Source organism: Elephas maximus, chromosome 1 (genome assembly GCF_024166365.1).
Source record: "Elephas maximus indicus isolate mEleMax1 chromosome 1, mEleMax1 primary haplotype, whole genome shotgun sequence".
NCBI classification, from domain to species: Eukaryota; Metazoa; Chordata; class Mammalia; order Proboscidea; family Elephantidae; genus Elephas; species Elephas maximus.
In genome coordinates this window covers 198,789,216-198,812,772 of record NC_064819.1, presented here as the reverse complement: position 1 = coordinate 198,812,772, position 23,557 = coordinate 198,789,216, and the positions used below count along the sequence as shown (strand labels likewise).

Below are 23,557 nucleotides of genomic sequence, written 5' to 3'. Positions count from 1 at the left end.
TATAGGGTCTCTATGAGTCGGAATCAACTCGATGGCAGTGGGTTAGAGGACAGAGTAGAACTCCCCCTAGGGTTTCCAAGGAACGCCTGTTGGATTCCAACCACTGACCTTTTAGTTAGCAGCTGTCCGCTACACCACCGGTCCTGTGTTAAATACTAAGCTTGGTTAACCTGGTTAAGAAAACCAGTTTCAAAGCTAACCAAGAGTTGGAACACAGGCTCTCCAGGGATTTATGAGAAGGAGCTATTAAACTCTACCCAGTAAGTAGCTGGCTCACATTAAAGATTATGCTGTCTCGTATTTAGGTTAAATTATTGGGGTGTAAAGGAGCCCTGGTGGCACCGTGGTTAAGCACTCGGCTGCTAACCAGAAGGTCAGCAGTTTAAATATACCAGCTGCACCTTGGAAACCTTAGGAATGGTTTCTACTCTGTCCCATAGGGTTGCTATGTGTCAGAGTCGACTCGATGGCAACGGTTTGTTTTTTGTCGGTTTGTCTATCGTCAAGTGAGAATCATGATGACAGAAGGAGGCATGAGGATATGCTAGGCTATTTAATTAAGCCCTTTCAGAAAGTGCTTAATAAAGAGAAACAACTCAGCATAGTAGAAAGAACCCTGAACCTAGGTAACAAAATGCTTGGAGATTTTGCTTGACTTGCTGTAGTTTCAGTTTCCTCAACTTTGAAATGAGGTGAATAGAGTAAATGATACTTAAGGTCCCTTCTAAGAGTCAATACTGGCATTCCAGGTCTGTCACATGGGTTTCCACTTGAGTGCAAATTCTATTTAATGGCTAGTGGTTGTCCGGTATGTGATTTTGAAAAGGATTTGTAGGCCACATCTGGGCAGGGTATTTGGCATCCAGTAAATTCAGATTTAGGTAAATGATAGGAATATGCAATGGGTGTATTTGCAGCTGCTTTTTGTCTTTTCTTGTTGAAGCTGGTAGAAAAATCACCAGACAGGAATCCGGGAGAACGAAGGTCACAGCCTGGCACTGCTACTCAGGAGCTTATGGCCTTAAGCAAGCTGCTTTCTCTTCTGGGCCTCAGTTGCATCACTCAGAAAATGAGGGAGTTAGTGAAGTGTTGGTTCTAAGACCATGCGATTTCACAGATAATAAAATGTCCCTAAAATAGCAGAACATGGAGGTCAGGTCTCACACAGCACTAACCATTTTATTTTTTCCAAATAAGAATATTAGCCAAAAATTCAATTGTCAACATCATTTCATGAAGGAAAGGATAACCTTAGCACTAAGGTATGTAGGATAGACTAGCAGAAAGCATTGTGAGCTGGCATATGGGAACAACTGAGAAGGTAACACCAGAGATCCTTCTTTCAGTTCTCTAAGTCAGGAGTCTAATGTGGCGTTTGGAAGTAAACACAGACCATAGTGTTTGTTATAGGCTGACACTTGCCACAGAGTCGAAGTAAGATCAGTGGTGATAGCTCCTGTTGAATAGTCACTGACTCACCTCCTGGGACTGTGATAGGGCATTACTGACATACTGTATTGCTTTCTTGGCGACAGGAATGAACAGTCCTCCAGTCCAGCCAGTTGTGGGGAGCAGATGCCATCTTTCTGTCCAGCAGAAAACCTTGATAATGAACCGATTGACCAAAGAGTACTGAAACAGAGGTGGAGATGCCAACTTTAAAACATTTCAAAGTCAAATGATAATATTCTTTTCTATCTATCTGTCTATTTATTAGATTTCTTGTATTTAAAAGTAGTTTTAAATTTAAATTTTTTGTATTTCTGGAAGAACTTTTTTTTTTTTTAATCAAGTGATGAAGATACTTGGTAAAAAAAAAAAAAAAAAGTTTAATTTTATGATCTTTGTTTTGGAAAAGAGAAGTTCCAAAATGACATTGCATATCTTTCAAGAACAAGTTCTTAAAGAAGAGGGTTTCTATGTTGTAAACTGTCCAGGGTGGTTGGCCTTAGTCATAAAGATGGAATTTATTCAGTGAATGATGTTCTTCCCATAGAATTTGCCTTTGGTGCAGTCTTTGTGTTTGTGAATTTTGTAGTTTTTATTGTTTTGACTTGACTGTTCCTGATGGAGGCACTATTTGGGTAAGCATTTTCTTTGTGTTTTTACACTGTATTTTATATGACGTGATACTTCACTATATGCGCTACGTTAAAACTAAGGATAACTATAGAGCTAGAGAACCAGACTCAGGCAAGGGGAGCTCAAAGTCCTGAGGATGACCGTAGGTACCATGTGGCTTAGGAGTGACAGCAGCCTCTGGAGCATTTCACAGCCACCCAGCCCATGTGGCTCACAACATCACTCATAAGACATATTGCTTTCAGTCCCTAGCAAGCAAATGCTTTTCCTTCAATACACTATCATGTTTTTACTTCATAGTTTTTTGTTTATTTTTGGTACCAACTTTATTAAGATATAATTCACATAGCATACAGTTTATCCATTTAAATTGTACAATTCAGTGGCTTTTAGTATTTTCAAAATTGTGCAACCATCATCGCAATCAATCTTAGGACATTTTCATCACCTTATAAAGAAACCCATAAACCCTGGTGGCATAGTGGTTGAAAGCTACAGTTACTAACCAAAAGGTCAGCAGTTCGAATCCACCAGGCACTCCTTGGAAACTCTATGAGGCAGTTCTACTCTGTCCTATAGGGTCTCTATGAGTCAGATTAGACTCGACGACAATGGGTTTGGTTTTTGGTTTTTATAAGGAAACCCTGCACCCAATAGTAGTCACTCCCTTTCTCTCTCTCTTCAACACTAGGCAGCCACTGATCTACTTTCTGTCTCTATAGATTTACCTACTCTGGACATTTCATCATATAGTATGTGGTCTTTTTTGACTGACTTTTTTCACAGTATAGTGTTTTCAAGGTTTATCCATATTGTAGGGTATATCCGTACTTCATCACTTTTTTATTGCCAAATAATATTCCATGGTATGGCTATACCACATTTTGTTTATTCATTCATCAGCTAATGGACTTTGGGTTGTTTTCATTTTTTGGTTAATATGAATATTGCTGCTATGAACATTCACATATAGGTTTTTAGGTAGACATATGTTTTCATTTCTTTTGGGTATATACCTAGAAGTGGAATTTCTGGTCCACATGGTAACTCTATGTTTAACATTTTGAGGAACTGCCAGGCTATTTTCCAAAGTAGCCATATAATTCTACATCTCTACCAATAGTGATTTATCCACACGTGTGGTAACACTTGTTGTTGTTCTCCTTTTTTATTATAGCCACTCCAGTGTTTTAATGGTGGTGAAGTGGTACTTCATTGTGGTTTTGAATTGCATTTTCCTGATGGCTAATAATGTCAAGCATCTTTTTATGTGCTTATTGGTTATTTGTATACCTTTTTTGAAGAAGAGTCTATTCAGATCCTTTGCCTGTTTTTAAATTGATTTGTCTTTTTATTGTTGAGTTGCAAAAATTCCTTATATATTCTAGATACAAGTCTCTCATCTCTCTCTGGACTTGCCTTTTTAATTTGTTGATGATGTCCCTTGAAGCACAAAAGTTTCAAGTTTCGATGAAGTCTAATTTATTTATTTTTGTTTCATTACTTGGACTTTTGGTGTCATATCTCTGAAAGCCTACTCCAAGGTCATGAAGATTTATGCCTGCTTTCTTCTAAGAGTTTTACAGTGTTAGCTTTCACATTAGATCTTTGATCCATTTTTTAGTTAATTTTTGTATGTAGTATGAGGTGCAGGGATCCAACTTCATCTTTTACGTGTGGATATCCAGTTGTCCCAACACCATGTGTTGAAAAGATCATTCTTTCCCCATTTAATGGACTTGGCACCCTTGTTGAAAATCAATTGACTGTAAATGTGAAGGTTTATTTTTGGGCTTTCTATTTGGTTCCATTGATCTATATGTCTGTCCTTATTCTAGTAAATGTATGAGCATTTAAAGGGGAGATGCCAGCTCCCACAGGAAAGAGAAATCAGGCAATATTCAAGCTAAGGTTTGGTCCTCACAGTTTTCACAAACTCTTTACACTGTCTTCTCCTTCAGTCCACACTGCAGTCCTGCAAGATGGACTGTATTCTCCCTTTTATTTATAGATGAGGAAAAGTGACATTTAAGTCAAGGAGTTTGTAGCTAGTTTTCTCAATAGGCAGTTATGGCCAGGGAACACTATCTCTTGCTCCACCCATAAATTATATTTTGAAATTGATCTCTTTAAAGTAGGTATTCCCCCATTAGACTATAAGCAACTCAAGGACAAAAACGATTCCCTTTTTTGATCATGGTAAACCTAGCATTTGGGACAGCCGCTGGAACATAGAGGTTCAATAGGAGTTTTTAAATTGAACTTAGGATGTATGGGAGCCCTGGTGGCACAGTGGTTAAGAGCTCAGCTGCTAACCAAAAGGTCAGCACCTCAAATCCACCAGCCACTTCTTGGAAACCCAATGGGGCAGTTCTACTCTGTCGTATAGGGTCTCTGTGAATGGAACTGACTCGATGGCACCTAACAACAGCAATAACAAGGATGTATGAGCCAATGAAAGGTTCAATATATTTTCAGGAAGCAGGATAAATATTTTAATTGCATCGATTTCCTTTTAGAACTTTTGATACAATCAATCTTGTTGTTGTTGTTAGGTGCCGTCGAGTCAGCTCCGACTCATAGCAACCCTATGCACAACAGAACGAAACACTGCTGGGTCCTGAGCCATCCTTAAAATTGTTGCTATGCTTGAGCTCATTGTTGCAGCCACTGTGTCAATCCATCTCGTTGAGGGTCTTCCTCTTTTTTGCTGACCCTGTACTCTGCCAAGCATGATGTTCTTCTCCAGGGACTGATCTCTCCTGACAACATGTCCAAAGTATGTAAGACCAGTCTTGCCATCCTTGCTTCTAAACAGCATTCTGGTTGTACTTCTTCTAAGACAGATTTGTTCGTTCTTTTGGCAGTCCATGGCATATTCAATATTCTTCACCAACACCACAATTCAAAGGCATCAATTCTTTTTCGGTCTTCCTTATTCATTGTCCAGCTTTCACGTGCATATGATGCGATTGAAAATATCATGGCTTGGGTCAGGCACACCTTAGTCTTCAAGGCGACAATCAATCTTAAATATGCTAATTTTCTAAACAAAGTAAAACTCAAGGAGTTTATAAGGCCCTCACATAAAAGAGACTAGAAAGCTGAAGGAGTTTGGCCACAGGTCTTTCCTGAAGCCAACTGGTTTCAAGAAATAAGGAGAGGTAGTGGAAAGGAGTGTAGCCTTTGGGGTTTCACATACCTGGTTTTGAATTCTGACTCCTCCACTTGCCATCCACGTGGTACAATGGGAAATGGAAGCACCCACCTTAATATGTAGTTCATGAGGTCCAAATGAGATAACTTTTATTGTGGTAAAATATATACAGTATAAAATTTGTCATTTTACCCATTTTTAAGTATGCAATCCAGTGGTATTATCACATTCACAATGTTCTGCAACTGTCAGCACTCTTTATTTCTAAAACTTCTTTATCACTCCAAACAGAAACTCTGTGCCCATTAAGCAATAGCTCTCCTCCTCCACTCCCCTCAGCCCATGGTAACCACTAATCTATTTTCTGTGCATTTGACTATTCCAGATATTTCATCTGAATAGGATCATACAATATTTGTCCTTATGTGTCTGGATTATTTCACTCAGCATAATATTTTCAAGGTTCATCCATGTCATAGCATGTATTAGAACTTCATTCCTTTTCATGATGGAATAATATTTTATTGTACATATAGACCATATTTTGTTTATCCATTCACCTGTTGATCGACACTTGGGTTGTTTCTACCTTTTGGCTATGATGAATAATGTTGCAGTGAACATTGGTGTACAAGTATCTGTTTGAGTTCCTACTTTCAAGCCTTTTTGTTTATACCAAATGAGACAACATTTTAAGTACCTGGAAGCTATTATTACAACATACAAGGTGGCAGTTATTATTCTTGTAATATTTTGCCTCTTGTCCCCTAAAGTGAACATATATCTTCCATCCAGATTATTTGCAGACAGGAAGAAAAGGAAGGATTTTAAGCCAGGAAGTTCATCTGATTTGGCTCTTGAAAAGTCTCTAGCAGTAGTGAAAAGGAGGTGTGCGTGTCCCAGTGGATGAATTTGGCATTCCAAGGAAACACTAGTGTCCTGTGACACACTACAGTTTTCTCTGGTGACAGGTGACACTGTGTTCTTTACTGAATTGCTTAAAATGCCCTTTTTTGATGGAGGGATTATTAGGTTTCATCTTCAGCATGTGTTGGAGGTCCTTTGGGGAAAGCCTTTCTTTGCAAAGCTATCCTCTGTTTTTCATCTACACTGCTTGAAACAGGTCCTTTCTCTTTTAGTACCTAATTAGGCATGAAATCAGATAAACAGGTAGAGATTTCCTAAATGTTACTCTAAAAATACTTCACTAAAGCTTTAAATATATGTATGCAGATGTTTTGCTTGTGCCTTTGGGCATAATTATACCATGACTAGTTATAGTCGTGGTTTCATGCATATTTAAAAATTATTTTTAATGATGAATTTTTTTTTTCTTGGCATAGCCACTGCTATGAAAGTTTGTAGAATGGGCTTACCCTCTGCCTAATGTTCATTAAATAGGGAAAATTTCAACAGGCTGATCTTGAACACTTTTGACATATTGTTTGCATGCACAACACCACACACAGCTCAGATGTAGGGTGACACAATTGTGTATGCATCCTATCCCAGTAATTATTAGAGGGAAAGCTCAAGGAAGTATGCCAGCCTAGTTCTGGGTCCATTTCTACAAGTTCCAGTTGATGTATGATAACTCTTCTCACTTCCTACCCATCTATATCTTTGCAGTCTAAGAGGTCTGGGGAGTCAGAATCCAGTCATATTCACCTTTGCAGTGCCTGACAGAGTAGGTGGTCAACAGATGTTCATTACATGAAGGAACGGATGTGTTAAGCATTTTATGTTCTGCTCAATACATCTGTTCTTTCATTTAAAGAAAGGGACAATACGGTGATAAACTATCACATTTAGATGCTGAATCTTAGGTCAATGGACTGATAAGGATCCCTCAGAGTGAAATGCAGGATCCTACCATCTCCCAACACATGGGTGCTTAGAATACTCACAGCTAAAGGTTCTATGTTTTGGAAGTATTACACATTAGCTCTAGTCCCTGATTAGTGACTCCCAGTATACATCAACGTAGTAAAGGCTATGAGAAGTCCTACAATAAGAAAACACATTTAATAGTGTTTAACCCAGAACTCTTTCATTCTGTAACATATATTGACATTACAAGGAACACCTTAGAAAATATTGACTTAAAGCCTTCTTACCCAAGTCAGGGCTTGTTCATTCATTCAATACAGAAATATTTACTGAGAGTTTCCCATGCACCAGGCACTGTTATAAGCACTGAAGATATAGCAATGAGAGAAGCCGACCAAGACTCCTGCCTCATGGAGCTCACTTTCTAACAGGGGAGAAGAATAAGGAATACAAATGATGTTACATTACATTATAAAATTTTAAGTATTATTATGAAGACCAATAACACAAAACAAAAAGGGGAGGCAGGGATAGAGCGAGGGGTGTGTGTATGTGCGAGTATATTAGTAAACCGGAGGCCTCTTTTTCAGATGGTGTTTTCAGTGAAGTCTTTTGACTTTGACTAGGTGACATTTGAGTAGAGACCCAAATGAAGTGAGGAATATCACCTCACTGAGCTAGGACGGAATCCTACTTCAGCAGTGGCAGGGACAGATTACCCAATAAGCAAGGTACACACAGGTTTGCTTGTGCTTATTTATCAATCTGTAGTGCACAATTTCACCTGTTTTGAAATTGCACATTACAGATTAGAAGGTAAGCACAAGTAAGCCTGAGCACGTCTTGCTTACTGGTTAACCCACCCCTGAGTGGAGGGTGTCTGTTCATCCAGCCAAAGAGTAATCGCAGGATCGTGGGAAATTGGGCGTAAGGGTTTTGGTTTGGACATGACTGACAAATAAGTCTCTACTCCTGGCCATTCCCATTAACTCTAATATCTGAATATTAATACATTCTTCGGAGAGATCCAAAGTAAGCCTGATTTCTAATCTATTTTTTCTCTTCGGTTTGGCCCAATAGCTACTAAATATACACCACGAGCAAAGTATTATATTAGACATTGGGGTGGTGGGTGGGGGGAACAGTCTAGTCTTTGCCTTCAGGAATGCAGCATCTAGTAGAGGAGAGAGTTATGTAAGCAAATAATTGCAATATTGAGAAGGATATGCACAAAGAGAAATGCACAGGGCACAGAAGGAGGGAGAAATAAGACTTTCAGAGAAGTGAGTATGGAGATGGCCTCTGGGATAAGGTTCACAAATACCGAGGGAGGATTTTGAAAGATGATCAGAAATTCACCTGAAGGGAAATGGAGGGGGAGAGTAAAGGACAATCACAACAAAGCAAACAGAACAACACGTGCAAAGGTAACAAGCACCTGAAACAGGTGATTCAAGGGACTATGCATAAATAAGTATTTTTGTATGTGGGAAATAAATGACAGAGAAGATGGAGTTGATGAAAACCGTGAGAGATGCTGCTAGAGACGTAACGACGGGCCTTCTATGCCATCCAGATGAACTCAAACTGAATCCTGCTGGGCAGTGCTTCTTAACCTTGACCCCACATTAGATTCACCTGGGTGGAGAAGTTTAAAAAAATACCAGTGCCCTAGACAAGAGCTTCTCAAACTTTCACGTACTTAAAAATCACTCGGGAATCTTGTTAAAATGCAAGCTCTGCTTTAGTAGGTCAGGGGTGGGGCCTAAGAGTCTACATTTCTAGCTATCCCCCAAGTAATGACTGCTGCTTTAGGACCTCACTTTGAGTAGCAAGACACTAGACTCATATGAATCACTGGGGGAGAGGGGACTTGATTATAGTCCCTGTCCTAATGTAGCATCTGCATTTCTTCTGTTCCCTAAACCAAAAAACCAAACCCAGTGCAGTTGAGTCTATTCTGACTCATAGGGACCCTATACCAAGGCTCAACTTCTGTTCTTCTGTTCATTGAGATTTTTGCTTGCAGAGCTGGTATTCAACTGGACCTCTTTTTAACAGACTGGTCTTTCTCACCTGAGAAAAGCCCCAGCCTCTCTGGGAGCAGGAGAATAGCTAGGGAATTTTCTACTCTTATGAAAGTTAGACAAAGTTGTAGAGTCAATGAGCATTTTTATTAGGACTCCCATCTCAACATTAAAAAAAAATTACTGTGTAATGTGTCTTAGTCATTTAGTGCTGCTATAATAGAAATAGTGCTAGGAAGCCCTGGTGGCATAGTGGTTAAGTGCTACGGCTGGTAACCAAAAGGTCAGCAGTTCAAATCTGCCAGGCGCTACTTGGAAACTCTATGGGGCAGTTCTACTCTATCCTATTGGGTCACTATGAGTCGGAATGGACTCGACGGCAGTGGGTTTTTGGGTTATAAAAGAAATACCACAAGTAGACAGCTTTAACAAGGAGAAATTTATTCTCTCACAGTTTAGTAGGTTACAAGTCCAAATTCAGGGTGTCAGTTCCAGGGGAAGGCTTTCTCTCTCTGTCAGCTCTGGAGGATTCCTTGTCATCAATCTTCCCCTGGTTGAGGAGCTCCTCAGGTGTAAGGACCCCAGGTCCAAAGGACACGCTCTGGTCCTGGTGCTGCTTTCTTGGTGATATGAGGTCCCCAACTCTCTGCTTCCTTCCCTTTCCTTTTATCTCTTGAGAGATAAAAGGTGGTGCAGGCTACACCCCAGGGAAACTCCCTTTACCTTGGACGAGGGAGGTGACCTAAGTAAGGGTGGTGTTACAATCCCACCCTAATCCTCTTTTACATAAAATTACAATCACAAAATGGAGGACAACCACAGAATACTGGGAATCATGGCCTAACCAAGTTAATACACACATTTTTGGGGGGACAAAATTCAATCCATGACAAATGCAATAACATTGCCAATTACCAAATCTGTCAGTTTAACTTTATTTTAAGTTTTATTACAGATATAAACTCTACATTTAAACTGTGTGTTTAGTGCAGTGGACTCTGATTCATTTAGCCCAGGACCAACATAGGAATTACCTTGCTTTAAAAGCTTTCCATTTGATTCTACTGGCTTGAGATTCACTGGATTAGACATTTGTTGTTTTGGTGGTGGTGGCTTTGTTGAGTGTGCTTGCCCTGAGATGAGAACAAAAACATTACTGCTTTTTCAGCTGGGTGTGCTTTCTATTCACTGCACCTACTTTTGGGTGACTGTGACTGGTTTTCTGCCTCATTTCACAGCTTAATAAAGTTATTATGAATAATCTTAACCTCACGGCAAAGATTTTTTGTTGTTGTTGTTAGTTTGAGTGGGAAACAGTTATGCTTGTAGTCATCTGCTTCCAAATTAGATTATATTTTTAATTTCCAATGAGTCATTTTCTTGCGTAATACTTGTTTTAATTTGTATTAGTTGGCATGGTTTTGATTCTTGCCACTTCTAGAATACTTTGTTAAATTGTTCAATGCAATCAAAAGGAAAATTTGATTCCTCTGATTTTGCCAAATGACTCTATTAGGAGAAAGATGGAGTACCTGGCTTCAGTAAAGCCTGTATATGTCAGCTACGTTCTAGGTGTTTGGTAGAAATAACACCATTCTATATAGGGAACCCTGGTGGGGTAGTGGTTAAGAGCTTCAGCTGCTAACCAAAAGATTGGCATTTTGAATCCAGGCGATCCCTGGAAACTCCATGGGGCAGTTCTACTCTGTCCTGTAGTGTCGCTATGAGTCGGAATCGACTCCATGGCAGTTTTTTTTTTTTTTTTTTAATATATAGGGTCGCTGTGAGTAGGAATCAACTTGACAGCAATGTTTTTTTTTTATTTTTTGGTTGATATAGTCTCTACCCTAGCACAATGGAGCCCTGATGGCGTAGTGGTTAAGAGTTCAGCTACTAACCAGAAGGTCAGCAGTTCGAATCTCCCAGCCACTCCTTTGAAACCCTATGGGGATTTTTTTCTACTCAGTCCTATAGGGTCACTATGAGTAGGAATCGACTTGATGGCAGTCAGTTTGGTTTTCTGGCTACCACATTGCATAGAAGAAATATATAGAAAAAAAATTCTAGAACAATAAGGTAAAAATTGTACCAAACCCTATTTTATAGTATTGAGGTATTAAAGTTATCTATTGGTATGTAAGAAAGAGATGATGTTATCTAAGTAAGAGATGGCAGCTTCAAATGTCTGCAGGGAGTATGCAGCTAACTAACTACTTGAAAGCAGCTGGAGCAAAGGAGACAGATGCTAAGCTCTTGTACTGAAGCTTATCTTAACACCTTTAAAACCTCTGAGAAGGCACAAAATACAACCAAACAAAACCCATCATTACTTTATAATCTGTGGTCTAAGCAGATAGGGGAGAGATGATTTGGCCATGGGAGAAAAAAAAAAAAAGATAATAGAATGTGGAGGGATGTGAGGATTGTAGAAAAACAATTCCTATATGCTAAAAAAAAAAAAAAAGTTACCATTGAGTCGATTCTGACTCAGGGCTACCCTATGTGTATCAGAGTAGAATTTTGCTCCAAAGCCATTTCAATGACTGATTTTTTTTTTTTTTTGGCAAGTATGTAGATCATCAGGCTCTTCTGCTGAGGTACCTTTGGGTGAACTTGAACTTCTAATCTTTTGGTTAGCAGCCAAGTGCGTTAGCCATTTGTACCGCACAGGGACTCCAATTGGTATATTTGCAGGTATCGAATATTTGTTGAATGAATGAAATGGGAGAGAAGCATAAAAAAAAAAAAAAAAAAAAACCTCCTGCCGTCGAGCAATTCTGACTCATAGTGACCCTTTAGGACAGAGTGGAATTGCTCCATAGGGTTTCCAAGGAGTGGCTGGTGGATTTGAACTGCTGACCTTTTGGTTAGCAGCCAACCTCTTACTGCCATGCCACCAGGGTGAAATGAGAAAGCAACATATTGGAAAATAATGTGGGCTGAAGTAGAAATTTATATTTGGGAAGAGAGCCTGTTGCTCTATTAAATCAAGCATTAAATTATTAGTGTGCTTATTTTAGCCAGGACATATTTTCACCACTGATAAAGTGACAGCCAAAGAGGGGAAAAAGAGAGGGAGCTTATTGTAAGAAGAATGCCTTCTCTTGCTTTCTTTATTCCCATATTCCACCATAGCTTATGCATTCCTGTAAGTACAACCTAAAATTCTAAAGGCAGCCTAGCCTTTCAAAACTCCTTAGAATTTTTTTTGGACCACTTAGGATCCCATGGTTGTACTTAACCTTCTTAGGCTAATTTAGGAAAGGTGTCTCTGTTCTTTCAGTCTACTCTGATTTGCCTCTGTTCCTTTATTTCCATCCCAATCAACCTATTTGAAAGCTACCAAGTCTGTAATTTTATCATAGACTCTTCTTAGCTTTACATACTCAATGATTAATCACTACATTTAAAGTTTTGAAGTGGTTCTGATGTTTAATTTTGTAAACAGCCTTTTTGAGTTATAATTTACATAATGTAAAATTCATCCATTTAATGTGTAGAACTGTTAATTTTAGCAAACATATGGTTATGCAAATATTATGGATTGAATTGTGTCCCCCAAAATTTGTGTGTCAACTTGTCTAGTCCATGATTCCCAGTATTGTGCGATTTTCCATCATTTTGTCATCCGATGTAATTTTCCTATGTGTTGTAAATCCTACCTCTAAAAGGGCTCGAGGGAGGGAGGATGGTGTCAGTGAGGTAGGATTAGAGACGGTTATATTAATGTGGCAGGACTCAAATCCACAAGATTAGGTTGTGTCTTAGTCAATCTCTTTTGAGATATAAAAGAGAAAAGCAAGCAGAGAGACAGGGGGACCTCATACCACCAAGAAAATAGTGCCAGGAGTACAGTGCGTCCTTTGGACCCGGGGTCCCTGTTCTGAGAAGCTCCTTGACAGGGACGATTGATGACAAAGACATTCCTCCAGAGCTGACAGAGAGAGAAAGTCTTCCCCTGGAGCTGGCATGCTGAATTCAGACTTCTAGCCTCCTAGACTGTGAGAGAATAAATCTCATGTTTGTTAAAGCCATCCGCTTGTCTTTCTGTTAAAAAAAAAACTAAGATGGCAACCATTGCCATAATACACTTTGGAACAGTTTCATCTTCCCAAAAAAGTTCTCTTATGCCCCTTTGCAGTCAATCTCCATTCCCACCTCTGACACTAGGCAACCACTGGTCAGCTTTTTATAGCTATAGTTTCCTATAAACTTTTCTAGAAATTTCATCTGAATGGAATCATAGAATATCTGATGCATATTTTTAATTTAGAAACTAAATTTGCCTTATTAAAATCACTAAAGCCCAACTAAATCAGGTGGATCTTAGATTTCATGATGAACAGCAGCAGAATAAATTAATTAAATGAGGAATTTTTTAAATCAGGTGCCAAGTTTTTATCATATGCCTCATTCGCATTGCTGAATTGCAACTTATTATTTTCCTTTTATTAGATTATCTTGTCCGATTTTGAGCTATGCATTACCTATTATCTCTTCAAGATAAATGAATTAATATTCTTTCCAACTTCAGGCTTTATTCTAAAGTCTATATTACTATGACATTTTTTTTTTCCAGAACTAAAACTATTTGTGCATGTGCAAAGGGACAGTGGGCTCTCAGATATTTGTGGATAGATGGACAGATGGATGGAAGATGCATAGATGACTTCCATATCGTTAGGTATCAGGAGGTAGTTTATATCATACATTCTCAGGGTGTAGAGAATTAATAACTTGCATATATTGGAATAGAATCTCACTCTTCTGTGTGTGTGTGTTTTCTTTTTTAACAGAAGGACTATGAAGTATGTTCTAGCAAGGAATAAAGCATTACAGTGGACTAAGCCCTATGTTTTACCAGAGTTTCCCTATGATGTCAAATGCATGTTGGCAGAGCAGAAGTGTCCTGATCATAGCATGAGGATAAGGATGATTGAGTTTCTCCAGGCAGACATGACTAAGTATCTGGAAGGGTCACTGTGAGTAATATTAGGTGGACTTACTGTTTTCGAAGAGGGTCTGTTTGCAGAGTTGAGTAGAAATCATTTGCAATCAACTCTTTTCACCAACTGTGACGTATTGGTAATAATTTCAACATTGCCCAATATTTGAATGTTGCCTAGATTTATTTTTTATTATATAGAAAGATTTGAAGAAAAGTGTGATTTACACTCAACTGAAGGGAAGAAATGTGGGCTGTTTGAAGTAAATATGTCCTCCTTGTTGTGGTAAACAGGTATCCCAGTACCCAGCAGTACAACAACGTGGTCAACGCCCTACTGCAGGCCCACCCTTTCCTGGACGAAGATGGCTGTGGCTTTGTAAGTGGTCATATGGTACCATCCTGTTAATCCCAGCCCTTCTTAAAATGATACTCTTGTATCATCTAGTGATTTTATGCCTCACCCCCGTCCTCAACCCCTTGGTCTCTCTCTCAGCCTATCTAGGTCTATCTGTTTCTCTTTCTCTGACTCTCCTTCTCTGACTCTATCTTTGTCATCTCTGAGTCTCTCTTTCCACAGCTCTAAATCTCTCTCAGACCCTGGTGGCGCAGTGGTTAAGAGCTTGGCTGCTAACCAAAATGTCAGCAGTTCGAATCCACCAGCCACTTCTTGGAAAAACTATGGGGAAGTTCTACTCTGTCCTATAGGGTTGCTGTGACTTGGCATCGACTCAACGACCACAGGTTTGGTTGGTTTGATATCTCTCTCAGAGGAGCCCTGGTGGCGCAGTGGTTAAAGCACTTGGCTGCTAACCAAAACGTTGGTGATTTGAAACCACTAGCTACTCCACTGGAGAAAGATGTGGCAGTTTGCTTCTTTCTATAAAGATTTACAACCTTGGAAACCCTGTGGGGGCAGTTCTACTCTGTCCTGTAGGGTCACTATAAGCTGGAATCAACTCGTTGGCATTGGGTTTTGGTTTTGGTATCTTTCTTTCTCAATGTCAGACTATGTTTCTCTCTTTGTTTTGGTGTCTGTCTTTATTTTTGTCTCTGTTCTTTTTATACCTTCCTTGTTTATCTCTCTCTCTACCTAGTGTTTCTTTGCCTACTCATTCTCCCTCTCTGTTGTCATCTTTCTGTCTCTCTCTCTCTCAAAGCTATTTGGAAGCTAATGTTTGACAGTGGGTCTATGGAGAAGGTCTTTAGGAAGTGTGACACATAGAAATAAAATGATGGTACTGCAGCTAAATCGATGTGGTATTCAGTAAGCTTTTCTTGTATTCTGATTAGACCCAGTGGAGAAGCTGTCCGGTGCTGAGGTCTTGACTTCTGCTCTCACCTTGCCCTCTCACACATACCAAGGGCTATCCTGATTTAAAAAAGGATCCTGAGGTTCTCTGGGGCAGCAGTTCTCAATCTGGCTACGTGTTTGGATCCCCAGAGCATCTCATTTATATTGGTCTGAGGATGGGGCCCTGACAGTAGTACTTTTAAAGTCCCCAAGATGATTCTAATGTGCAGTCATTGTTGAGAATTATTGCTACCAACACAACCAACAGAACCCTTTCTGTCTGGATCTGTCTGCCTCTCAGGCCAAGAAGCCTGGAGTCCTTACAGTAGTTAGGGTGGTGTAGCTGACACTACTCAGAATTTCTTCTGCGCCAAAGAGATAATATCTCCCAACTAGTCACTGTTACTGTGCGCAGAACTAGTTGTGTTCTTAAAAAATAATTTAAATGCTTTGTTTGAGTCACTTATACATGCACATGATTCAAAAGCTATAAAAGAGTATAAAGGGAAAAGCCTCCTTCCTACTCCCGCCTTCCAGTTGCCTAGTTTTCCTCCCCAGAAATAACCAATGTGATTAAAAACCCTTTTCAGAGGACCTTTGCATATACATATGAGCAAACACATATCCATCCAATTACATTCTGACCTTTAGTTTCGTGGTTATTAATGTGAGGCACACAGAAAATGATGAATAATGCTGATCTTGCTCTTGTGTGCATTTTACCCACATCTGTTCCCAATGGCATTAACTAAAGATAGGTAACTAATAAAGAAACATACAGACTTGCTGAGGATGTTTGTGTGCAGAAGGGGAAACTTGTGTGTGGTACCCAAATCCTCCTTGTAACCATGTATAAGGTTGTGTTTCTAATGTTACAGGGGAGGTCATAGAAAATTCCTGAGAACATTACTGTGCGTGTGAGTCTGTGTAGGAACTTTTATCATTCTAGGGCTAGTTTTATTCTCAACATATTTTGAAAAATTTTAAATTACACAAATATTGAAAGAATGCTACTGTGAACATTTATAACACCTTCATCTAGATCAAGGTTTCTCAGCCTTGGCACTTGTTTCAACTGGATAATTCATTCTTTATCGTGGGTGTTATCCTTCACATTGTAAGGTATGTAGCCTTTACCCAGGAAATGCCCGAAACTGTCTGCAGAGATTGCCAAATGTCCTTTAGGGACAAAACTACCCCTTGTTGGAAATCACTGATCTAGATTCATCAGATGTTAACATTTTGCCAGCTTTATTATATCTTTCTCATACGTATTTGTTTGGTTGCCTGGTTGATAGTTTGTTTTGGCCGAGCACTTGAAAGTAAGTTACAGATGTTATCCCTAAAAACCTCAATATATATCTCATAAGGATAAGGACAATCTTCTATATAACCACAATACCATTTTTATACCTAAGAAAATTAACAATAATTCCGTAATAGCATAGCTAATCTGTATTCAGATTTATTCAATTATTCAAAAAACATTCTTAAAACTGATTTTTTTAATGTAAAATCTAATCAAGTATCATGAATTACATTTCTTTTTTATGTCACTTTAGTCTCTTAATCTAGTGCAGTCTTCCTGCCCTTTTGTTTTTCCGGATATTTACTTTTGGACAGAACTAATACCCCTGCCTTGTAGGATGCTCTACAATCTGGTTTTGCCTGAATGTTTCCTAATGACGACATTTAGGGTTCAAATGCTGGGCAATGATAATGCCAGTGAAAACCTGTCCTGCTTCATGTATCACACCTGGAGGCTCATCATTTAGGACTATTTTTTATTTCAGAATGATTGGAAGAGAGCTATACCCACGAAGAACTTTCTACACCCTCTCTAGCTAGAAAAATATGGAAAAGGGGGATGATAATTCAAAGGCAAACTTTTTTTTTTAATTGATTCTGTCTACCTGAGGTTTGTTAAGGAAATCATAAGGCCAGGCAAGTAGCTGATGCTCAGTAAATACTTGTTGATTGAATGAATCCCCATGTGGAAGATTGGATTGGATTTGTCCTTTTTCTGTTTCTATCAGTTAATAAGAAGAGAAAGGGTTAGGCTGGGAAGAAGAAATGGCAATTGGAGCTCTGGTGGCGCAGTAGTTAACCATTTGGCTCCTATCCAAAAGGTTGGCGGTACAAAATCTACCAGCTGCTTCTTGGAAACTGTATAGGGCGGTTCTACTCTGTCCTGTGGGGTCTCTCTGAATCGAAATCGACACAATGGCCATGGGTTTGGGTTTTTTTTTTAAAGCAGCCAGTTGCTATAATACCTCCCAGCAGGTTCAGCAGGTTTAGGAGCTCTTCAGAACTGTAGGAAGCATGAGGGGAAAAACAGTGTATATGCACTAGTTCATATAAAGGCATCCTTCATTTCCGGGCAGGGCCCTGGTGGCACAATGGTTAAGTGATATATATGGCTGCTAACCAAAAGGTCAGCAGTTCGAATTCACCAGCTGCTCCTTAGAAACCACATGGGGTAGTTCTACTCTGTCTTATAGGGTCGCTCTGAGTTGGAATCCACTCTATGGCAACTGGTTTTTTCGGTTTTCACTTCCAGAGAGTTATAAGACAGCGATGGTAGAGTTCAGACTCGACTCTGACTCACACATACCCAGGAGCTTAGTCAGTGCCAAAGCCATCCTCCAACCCTTAACCCAAACCACTCCTTGCCAGGGCTGCCCAAAGGTTTTATGAAGAGCACTTCAGTTTACAAGTATCTCCCAGAAACACCTACTCACTGAGTCTTCCAATAACCCAGTGCAGTTGACAGGACAGATATTATTATTCCATTTCAGAGTTGAAGAAACTATGACTGAGATGGTAAATGTTCAAAGTTACTTAGCTAATACATACTAGAGCTAGTACTAGACCCTGGGTCTTTCCAAGTTAGGTCACTATGCTTTCTGAAGAAAACCAAGACAAAACAAACCCGTTGCTGCCAAGTTAATTCTGACTCATAGCGACCCTTTAGGACAGAGTAGAACTGCCCCATAGGGTTTCCAAGGAGCGGCTGTTGGATTCGAACTGCCGACATTTTGGTTAGCAGATAACGCTTAACCACTGCGCCACCAGGGCTCCAACTTCCTAAAGGTGAAGGATGAATTATTGGAACTTAAGCCAGTTAACCAAGAATGGTATAATACTCATGGAGCAAAGTCTAATAAGTACTAGACAATATTACCTCAGTGGCATTCCTATTTGCCCATGAGGAGATGGGGCTCAGAAGCTGTGCCCAAAATCACCCAGCTATTTATTACCCTCTGTCATGGCCAGGGCTGACGCAAACACTGATGTGTCTGCCAGCAAATTCTTTCCATTTCCGGCACTCACTATCAAATCTTGTCAAACGTGGCATTCCAGGGAAGATGAGGAGCTGAGAAGCAGCCTGAAGGCTCAGGCTGTAAGAAGTGTTGAGCCTTTCCTCACAGGGAGTTACTTCCCAGGCAAGGCCCAAACTCAGCTAGTCAGCTTCTAGACTGTTGCTTCAACACCTGGGTCCCTCAGCCTCACAGAGGATTAACACAAGGCATGAAATACGTATAGTTTCCATTTTTCAAGCACTGGGCTGGGCTTGGTGAGCACAGCAGACAGACCCTGTCCTTAAGTACTTACAGACAAGTGGGGAGGGAGGAAGGGAAAGAGGAAGAGAGGAAGGCAAGAAAAAAAAATCACATAGGTGAGAGTACATTACAGTGGGTGTGAAGGAAACTTGAGATTCAATTGCCAAAAGAAATAAGCTGTTTGAGAGGCCTTCCGAGAGTGAGCGATGGCTGAGCCGAGCTCAGGAGGCTCAGGAGGCCAACTAAGAATTAACTCGATGTGGGCAGGGTGTGGGAGGAGATAGAAGGTGTTGGAAAAAGAAGCCCAGGTGTGTCACCCAGCTGTTGTTATGTCTGTGGTCTCCCAAACACTCTCCACATGTCACACAGATACTTTCAGAGCTGAAATCTGACTGCTGTCTCCCCTCAACGTGGCCTAGCAGAGTTTCCTAACTGGCTCTGCAGCCCAATTATCTGCAAAGCTTTTTAAAAATACAGATATCTGGGCCCCACCCAGATCCATTGAATCAGAATCTTTAGGATCTGAAGTAGCAGCCTTAGCTTCCCTGGAAACTTGTTAGAAATGCAAATTATCAGCCCCACCCCACATCTACTGAGTCAGAGCCTGTGGGGGAGGGGCTCAGAGACCTGTGTTTTAAGGAGTCCTCCAGGGATTACAATGCAAACTAAAGTTTGAGAACCACAGCTTTAGGGGAAGGACTCTGTGATTCTGATTCTGATGCAGCCTGTCCACAGAGATAGGTTTGAGAAGTTCTGATTCAGGATTACATTGACGCTCCTTTACGGGGAACCATGGCATTTCAGAATAGGGCTGACTTCTCTCTCCAGCCTCATTTTCTGTCATTCCCACATCTTCACATCTGTACCCCAGCCATGCACAAGCCTTGGCAGTTCTCAAAAAGTCACCAGCTCTCCCTCTCCTTATCTGCCTGGAACTTCTATCCACCCACCCACCTGACATTCCCCATCCTGTCATCATCCCTATCAGTTTAGATGCACCTCCTGCAAGAAGACTTTTGTGATCTCCTAGAAAGATACTAGATAATGCCACGTCTTCCCCTATTGTAACACTTTTACTGTATATTGAAATTATTCATCCCTCTTCTAGATTAAAAGCAAAATCTGCCTGCCTCTTCTCTGCTCACCCCCAGGGCAGGGACCAGGTCTTTGTGTTTGAAACAGTAGATCCTTCATAAGTATTTTGGGCCATGAATGCCAGTAAGTATTCACCAAAGTGAATCTCCTAATCCACTCAGCGGCAAAGATTTTTTTTTTTTAAGTGAATCTCAAGGGATGACAGAAAAGGTTAAAGGAAATGCATCAATCCACATAGTCAGTGCTTGCGTTCATAAGCCATTCTTTTCTAGAGCCTATTAGAAAAGTAGGATGTGTTTTGAAGACAGCGAATCATAGTGGAAACTATTCAGGTTTGGGAATTAGCAAATCTAGGCTCAAGAGCCAGTATATTTACTCAATAGCTACATGACATTGGGAAAGTATTTTAATTTCTCTAGCCCTCAAATTTCTTGGCTATAATTTAGGGATTATAATTTTTATAGCCAGGTTGCAAGATTGTTGTGAGGATAAACGACAGGACAGATACATTATTTCTATGACTTTGATGTGAAAATAATTTCAAGTCCAAAGGTCATAGACAAATTAATATTTTTCTATTTACATAGGATTATTCTAATCTCCTTGAATGTTAACTAGCCCATTTTGTTCCTTATGCAGTTTTTATGGAAACGAGCCCTCAAAGATCGATTTAAATATGTTCGAAGACCCATAGAAGATGATGAACAAGTGATGAGAAATAAGTGTAAATTTGGACACCGAAGAGGCCAGAAACGGAAATCTCTTGCTGATCTGAAATGTGATGAAATTCATAGTGTACAGATGAAAGTAAGATTGGATCTTTAAATGTTCTTATTGCTGGGTGGAAACCCCAGGTTCTGGTCCTTGTCACTTGCTACAGCCAATAAACAAGAGGCCAAGTGGGAGAGAAGAAAACAAACCCACCAAAGCCACTGCCATCGAGTCGATTCCAACTCACAGCGACCCTATAGGACAGAGTAGAACTGCTCCATAGAGTTTCCAAGGAGCACCTGGTGGATTTGAACTGCCAACCTCTTGGTTAGTGGCTGTAGCACTTAACCACTAGAGAAGAAAGATGCCTTTATTTCTTTGAGCAAGGGAAGGAGCAGTCAAGGCTGTTGCCTCCAAGACTGCTTGCAGGCAGCTTGGGGAGGTGGGCTTTTACAGACAAGGAAATGCAAATTAATCATGAATATTCCAGATCGACTTTCACGCAGAGCTTGGAGATGACTATGCATTTGCTCTAGACAAGGATTCTCTGGGATGGAGGAAGAGGTCTTTTTTTTTTAATTAACATGTTAAGTCTTCATCCAGGAGTTGGGTGCCAATGTGTATTTTTCACTTAATGAGCTGATAGGTCACATGAAATGTTAAGATGGCGTAGAAAACCTACTAAAACTGGTTGAGACCCACTATAGCTGTTCTGTGGTTATCTTGTCAAGAACAATTTCAGAAGAATGTGCAGCCTGTTCTGCTCAGTGTAGGAGGATAAGCCAGAGCAGGTATCTCTTAGAAGAGTTGACCTCTGAAGCTGCCTGCCTCATTCTGACGACTTCTTGATTGATTAATTGAGAAATAATAGCATTTAAATGTCATTAAAACAAAGTAAGTTATTTTTTTTAACTTGAAGTATGATCAGAAACTAACAAAATCTATTTGTTTGCGTGACTGATAATATGAATGATTTTGTTGTTATTAGGTGCCTACCCTATGTACATCAAAACACAACACTGCCCAGTCCTGCACTATCCTCACAATCATTGTTATGCTTGAATCCGTTGTTGCAGACTCTGTGTCAGTCCATCTTGTCAAGGGTCTTCCTCTTTTTCACTGACCCTCTACTTTACCAAGCATGATGTCCTTCTCCAGGGACTAGCCCCTCCTGATAACATGTCCATGTCTAAAGTATGTGAGACGAAGTCTCACCGTATTTGCCTTTAAGAAACATTCTGGATAGTATTTCTAAGAGAAGGCTTCCAAAACCAGTTTGAACAGAGAGTGTTATAGAACATTTCATGTTCATTGTTCACAGCCTTCAAAAAACCTAGGGAAACCCATAAGATATGTGTCCTTGAATAATTCTTCTTTCTTACCCTAAAATGCATCTGGTGTTCTTGCTGTTCTTATCACTACAGAGTGTTTTTAATATTCACGTTGTACGGGTTAGATAGCTTCAAATCGCAAGGTTTCAGGGAGGAAGGTAATCCACATGTATGGATACAACACTCCATACTGCCCCTCTCTGGTCTCCTTGGTTCAGAAGGCTTCCCCTACCAACCCAGAGGAGACTTTTGAGGAGCATCAGGCCAGGGATCCCAGGAAGGGTCTGGAGATTTCTCCCTCAGTATCTGTGGGTTCTGCTGTATATAAATAGCCATATGAGCCCTCATAATCTGGCATCCTCTAAGATATTCCTTACCCAACCCACTTTAGAGCCCCCTAATATCCTTAGAAACAGATTTTTCCCCTGCTAATAGAGGAAACCCTGGTGCTACGGCTGTTAACCAAAAGGTCGGCAGTTCGAATCCACCAGGTGCTCCTTGGGAACCCTGTGGGGCAGTTCTACTCTGTCCTATAGAGTCGCTATGAGTCGGAATCAACTTGATGGCAATGAGTGGTTTTTTGGGTTTGGTAATAGAGTAGATTCCCACATGCATCTGTCAGTTTGTCGTACTGTGGGGGCTTGTGCGTTGCTGTCATGCTAGAAGCTATGCCACCAGTATTCATATATCAGGATGACCCACGGCGGACAGGCTTCAGCTGAGCTTCCAGACTAAGACAGACTAGGCAGAAGGACCCGGCAGTCTACTTCTGAAAAGAACTAGCCAGTGAGAACCTTATGAATAGCAGCAGAACACTGTGCCGGAAGATGAGCCCCTCAGGATGGAAGGCACTCAAAAGATGACTGGGGAAGAGCTGCCTCCTCAAAATAGAGTCAACTTTGATGATGTGGATGGAATCAAGCTTTTGGGACCTTCATTTGCTGATGTGGCATGACTCAAAATGAGAAGAAACAGCTGTAAACATTCATTAATAACTGGAACCTGGAATGTATGAAGTATGAATCTAGGAAAATTGGAAATCATCAAAAAAGAAATGGAAGGCATAAACATCGATATTCTAGGCATTAGGAAGCAGAAATGGACTAGTATTGGTCATTTTGAATTGGACAATCATATGGTCTACTATGCTAGGAATGACAAGTTGAAGAGGAATGGCATTGCATTCATTGTCAAAAAGAATATTTCGAGATCTATCCTGAAGTAGAATGCTGTCAGTGACAGGATAATATTCATACGCCTACAAGGAAGACCAGTCAATATGACTATTACTCAAATTTACTCATCAACCACCAAGTCCAAAAATGAAGAAATTGAAGACTTTACCAAATTCTACAGTCTGAAATTGATTGAAAATGCAATTGGGGTGCCCTGATAATTACTGGTGATTGGAATGTGAAAGTTGGAAACAAAAAAGAAGGATCGGTAGTTGGAAAATATGCCCTTTGAGGTAGAAATGATGCCAGACATTGCATGATGGAATTTTGCAAGACCAATGACTTCT

At 40.1% G+C, this 23,557-nt stretch overlaps 1 protein-coding gene across 6 annotated transcripts in view; it reads left to right on the top strand.

Annotated features, from left to right (window-relative positions):
• SAMD3 (sterile alpha motif domain containing 3) overlaps window positions 1-23,557 on the top strand; it is a 68,533-nt gene that overhangs the window by 18,292 nt on the left and 26,684 nt on the right. For 2 of the 6 annotated variants that reach the window (XM_049900625.1, XM_049900616.1), the window contains 5 exons: window positions 1,536-1,643; window positions 13,676-13,780; window positions 13,893-14,078; window positions 14,336-14,420; window positions 20,633-20,800. In XM_049900625.1, coding sequence (XP_049756582.1) covers window positions 1,536-1,643; window positions 13,676-13,780; window positions 13,893-14,078; window positions 14,336-14,420; window positions 20,633-20,800 — 652 coding nt within the window. The remainder of the gene's footprint in view (window positions 1-1,535; window positions 1,644-13,675; window positions 13,781-13,892; window positions 14,079-14,335; window positions 14,421-20,632; window positions 20,801-23,557) is intronic. The other 4 variants (XM_049900638.1, XM_049900632.1, XM_049900648.1 and 1 more) reach the window with 3 other exon arrangements.